Source organism: Octodon degus, unplaced genomic scaffold (assembly GCF_000260255.1).
Source record: "Octodon degus isolate 3935 unplaced genomic scaffold, OctDeg1.0 scaffold00017, whole genome shotgun sequence".
In the NCBI taxonomy this organism is placed as follows: domain Eukaryota; kingdom Metazoa; phylum Chordata; class Mammalia; order Rodentia; family Octodontidae; genus Octodon; species Octodon degus.
Window position 1 is genome coordinate 9,340,093 of NW_004524593.1, and position 5,485 is coordinate 9,345,577.

Consider the following 5,485-nt stretch of genomic DNA (forward strand, 5'->3'; position numbering starts at 1 on the left):
GTGCTGGCACAGCAGGCCTGGGATTTTCATGTTTAGCTCGTTAATTTTGCTTTTCTTCTTTTAATCATTTAAAGCTATTAATATTCCTATAAGTATTATGTTAGCTTTACCTATCAAGCATGGGTGTTTTTTCATTATTTAGATGTAATATATTTTCTCATCTTTATTGTTTTAGGCTGTATGTTTTGTTTTTTATTTTGAATTTTTTGATACAGAGTCTTGCTAAGTACTTCAGGCTGGCTTTAAACTCAGTATGTAGCCCAGGCTGGCCTCAAACTCAGAGCAATCTTCTTGCCTTAGCCACTTGGATGCTGGCTTTAAAGGTGTATGCCACCAAGCTGGCAGTAATTCTTCTTTTTGATCTGAAAGTTATATGAAAATATTCTTTTAAATTTGTGTGCAGGGCTGGGGAGGTAGCTCAGTGGCATAAGCACCTGTCTTACAAGCATAAGGTTCTGAGTTTGATCCATGGGGTAGGGGGTGATTCTGTGCATATGAGATTTCACCAGGTTTCTTTTTGTTAGTTTCTTAACTTCATTCCCTTGTGATTGGAGAAATGGTCTATATAATTGATTCTCTGGGACTTTTGAGATTTGATGTAAATCCTAATTTTGTATGTGTGGAAACTTTTAATAAAGGACCTATAGGTGCTTGAAAATAAACATGAATGTACATTCCTATAACAGGGGCAAGTAACTCATGTAGTTTTTTTTTTTTTTTTTTTTTTTTTAGTCTGCTTTATCTATTGATTCCTTGAAGTTTATAAGGTCTGTTTGTGTTTTTTCCTCTTAGTACAAGCTCTTTTATTGTATTCTATTCTACATACTAGTTTAATGTCTTTACATGAATAAACTTAACTGTATATTGGTCATTTTTTCCTCGGAGACTTATTACTTGGACTTCATTTTTTTTGAGAATGGATGCATTTTGTTACTCCATACATGTGTTTTTACCTTCTTGATGTGTAGTAATGAATTTTACCTTGAAATCTTTTTTTGTTTGGTTGATATAGTGGGACAAGACTTTTTTCTAGTTAGTACTTGGTTGATTACATTCTCAGCCTATGTTGTATATTTTTTTTTTCTTGAAATGTGTTTCAGAAACACTGGGAAGACTGAATTTTTATTAGTTTTACTTATAAATCAATAGTGTAGTGTGGTGGTTAAAACAAAACTTAGGGCCATATTGATTGGGGTTGGTTTGTTGTCTGGGGTGCTGTATCTGATAATTAGAGTTTAAAATTAGGGGTGGGAGGCATTTCGACTTTTTATTACTTAGACTTCAGTCATTTCTCATGTTTTATACCACGGTCATAAATTCTGTCCTTCCACATATGAGGTAACTAATTGGTTCTGATTTTTTCAGATGTTGTCCATTTTAGAATACCCTGTCACATTCATTCCATTCAGTGCTTCCTTAATCAATTTGTACTACAGTATCTACATTTTCTTTCTTGAAAATATACTGAATTATAAGGCATAATGAAAACACTGTTTACCTTATTATTCTGTTTCAAGTTTACCATGAGTTAGTAAAGACTGTACAGTGCCTGTAGCTCAGTAAATAGAATTGTTCTGCTTGCTGTTATATTTTAGCATTTTGGCTACCTTGAAACTGTCCTATCTGTATTTGTTACTATTAATATTACTATCATATTTCTTATTTTGTAATTCAAGTTTTAAAAAAATTTCTGTGTTTTTGTTATCTGGTGATTTGATAGAAACAATTTTGAAACATTTCAGTTTAGCATGTGTAAAGAAATAATCAAATTTAAAGGAATTTAAAAATACTTTCTCAAGGAGTGTGTTCATTATTAAGCTATTTGATAACTTAAGACATAAAATTTTTATATTTGAGGGGTACAGATTGAGCCTGTAGTCCAAAAATCCAAAATCTGAAATGTCCTGAAATCAGATTTTTTTTTTAGAGCTAACATGCTATTAGTTTTGGCTTGGTAGCCTAGAATTTTAGAGTGAATGACTTCAGTTTTAGCTTTTTCCTGGTCTGTTGGAGTCTAGTTCAGGAGTTTAGACCAAAACAGGCAATTTCTACATTACAGGTGTAAGTACAAATTATAGAAACTATGTATTTAATCTTCAGGAAAAGCAATAACTCAAATTTATAGGTCCAAATCCAACTGTTTCTATTTCTTTCATTTATAGTTCATATCTTTGATATGGAGGTCTGGTTTTTTTTAAAGACAAAAATCTTTTACAATTATCCTCAAAGAAAAAATATAGATGTTAAAGTGAATCAGAAGAATTACATGTGGAAAATTCCAAAATTGTCATGATGTCATGGCTTGTATCAGAACACAGGCCCACTAAAAATATTATGTAAAATTACCTCAGTCTGTGCATGAGGTGTGTATGAAATGTAAATGAATTTTGTGGTTAGACTTTAATACCATCCCCAGGATATCTCCTTATATATATGTAAATATTTTAAAATCTGAAAAAAGCCCAAAATTCCATATTCTTCTGTTTCAAGCATTTCAGACGAGATCAGGTGCGTTCGGGGTGGTATGGCTGTAGACTGTTTCAAGCATTTCAGATAAGGATATTTACTCTGTACTTTCCCATAGATGATGTACTGAAGTTTGAATTTCCTATGGAGAGATTAATATTTCTATGAAGTGAAATTTTTGTCTAAGTGGGAACCTCTCTGTGTGTTAAACTTATGTCCTAAAGAACATTATTAGTGGTAATAGTTGCACAACAATGTAAATGACTTAAATGCCTTTGAACTATAAGCTTCAAAGTGGTTAATGTGTTGTTTATGCCGTGTATCTTATTGCATTTTAACAAAAGAACGTTAGTGATTGTATAAATGTTTCACATTGAAGGTGAGAGTATTCATTAATGTGATATGTGAATCTTAAAGGCTGTATATAATGAGCAGAACATATTAGTGTCAATATATCGATTTATGTTTTCTTTTCTCAACCATGTGTGTCTTTTTATTTATTTTCTAGTGTGGAATTATTATTATTACTATTTTTTGAACAGGAAGGAAAAGCTGATGAGATGTTCTCAATGCCGAGTTGCCAAATACTGTAGTGCTAAGTGTCAGGTAAGACTGCTCAGCTGTGTATCAATGAAATCTTCAAATTCTTGCCTTATAAATTTGTCCTTCATTGAATGCGCTATTTTGTTTCTCTTTGAACAATCTTTCACTTATTTTTACCTGATAGTTTCTCTTTAGTTTTAAATTAATATATGTACAGTTTGAGTATCCTATATTCCAAATGCTCATAATCACAATTTTTCAGAGTTTATATTTTTCAGATTTTAAAATATCGGCAGAGATTTTACTAGTTATGTATTTCAAACCCAAACATCAAATTTTTTTTAGAGTTTAAAGCATTTTAAACTTTAGCTTTTGGAGTACTATTGCTCAACCTGTATACACTAAAAATTACAAATCTATGTATGTATATCTGCTGTGTGAAAGTAAACATCTGCTTCTTTCCATCCTTTGTCCCCTGTACCTTAATACCATTTTTCCAGAGGTATACGTTCTTAATTTTCTTGTGTATCTTTGTAACATTTTCTTGTACAAACATGTTAAGTAACTGTATGCTTTGTTTAAATTACTTTAGTTCAATTTCTTGTATACTTTTTGTCTTTCGTAATCTATTCAGAGGAACATTTGCATCATTCCATGTATTCTTCTGTTATATGGATTGCACTGTAATCATAACTTCCAGTATTTGTTATTGTTGATAATGTACACAGAATATTTCTACATAGTTTTACATCATTTGTTAATTAATTGTAGGTTCAATCTTGTTTGTATTACTTAGTAAAGGATATATACATTTGAATTTGTAAATATAATGCCAGATTGCCTTCCAAGAGTTTAAGTTAATTTGTAGTGAATACTGTTGATGTCTTTTATGTTCTTTAAGGGATGTATAATTAACATTCCACATGACCTTTTCTTCAAATCTTATGATTAATCATTTAATAAGAAATGTAATTATGCTCTAATGAATTATATCATGTTAAGTTTAATTGGATATTTTGTGTCTGTGTCACTTGCCTTCTTCCCTCCACCCATCCTTCTTGTTTTCCTATTTTTGTGCATGTGTGTGTGTGTGTGTGTGTGTATTGTGTGTGCCTGTGTGTGTATATGTGTCTGTTCATACCATAGTAGAGTTTTTCTTTTATTTCTTTAAATCTAGGTTATGCAAATCTGAAGGATTCTGTGCTATTTCATTTTCTCCATTGAAATACATTTCTTCAGCATACAAAGAAAATGATTTTAATAGAAAATAAGTCAGGTTCACAAAAATATCAAAGTTTCATGTTTTTGGTATTTATAAATTAACTGACAGAGAAATCACAGACTCGTGGGTCTTCAGTTTTTAATCTAGTGATAGTAAGTGCCCGTATCTACTAGAAATCTATGTGGTAGGCCTGATTTATTCCATTCAATTTTATGAAAAACTTATGAGAAGTGGGTACTATTCCTACGCTCATTTTATCAGTTAGGAAATTGAGGTCAGACGGGCAAATAATTTGTGGAGTTAGGGAAGTGAATCCAGGTGGTCCACCTTTTAGCTTATAAACCTAGATTTTATTCTTGCTCTAACATTCTGAGTAGGTGTAGTTTTTCATGATTCTTTTGGTTCCTGCCTTTTTATTTTACTTGATTGATTGATTGATTGATTGGGTGGGTGGGTGCTGGGGATCTAGGCCAGGTCCTTGAACATGTAATGCAAAGTTCTTTACCACTGAGCTATATATGTACATTTCAGCTATATATCTTAATTTTTAAAATAAAGATATATTCCACCACTAAAGCATGCAAAATAAAAGTGTAAAAAATAGAAATTAAACTTTAACATTCCCAGTAAAAATAAGACAGGAAATTTTAAAATAATTGAACTATTTCCTTCTCAGTTTGTAAACTAAGTAGTCTTTTAAAGATCCCTGTTTTGTACATGATCATTAGAAACAATAGGAATTTAAAAAAGAAACAAAGCCATGTGTTTTACAGAATGAATTCCAGAAATTGCTGTTTTATTGTGATATATGATTTCTCTTATTGAGGTAAAACTGAGCTACATGTTTCCTAGAACTTTGTATTAAGCAGAATGCATATAGAACCAATGAACTATGATTTGACACATATTATTTAGATGATAAGGGGCCAGCATGTGCCTCAGTGGTAGAACATTTGCCTAGCATGCTCAAGGCCCTGGGTTCAGTTACCCAACATCACCCCTCCCACACCCACACACACACACCCACACCCACCCACACACCCTAATATCAATGACCTAAATTAATAAAAGTAGTATCATTACTTTTATTTCCTTCTGTTTTTATGAATATCTTTTCTTCAGTGTTTCTTTCCTCTTTTTTGTTGTATTCAGGGAAAAAAGTCATTATTTAATGAATTTTGGGAGTTTGGTGGGTAGGTGTGTCATTTTGATTCATTATAGTGTATATATTTTTAGTGCAAATATGAGCTGTTT

The 5,485-nt window shown here is 31.6% G+C and overlaps 1 protein-coding gene across 1 annotated transcript in view; it reads left to right on the plus strand.

Moving 5' to 3' along the window:
• LOC111815492 (histone-lysine N-methyltransferase SMYD3-like) overlaps positions 1-5,485 on the plus strand; it is a 188,813-nt gene that overhangs the window by 146,584 nt on the left and 36,744 nt on the right. The window contains exon 2 of the mRNA XM_023710191.1: positions 3,009-3,072. Within this exon, the coding sequence (XP_023565959.1) occupies positions 3,009-3,072 (64 nt within the window). The remainder of the gene's footprint in view (positions 1-3,008; positions 3,073-5,485) is intronic.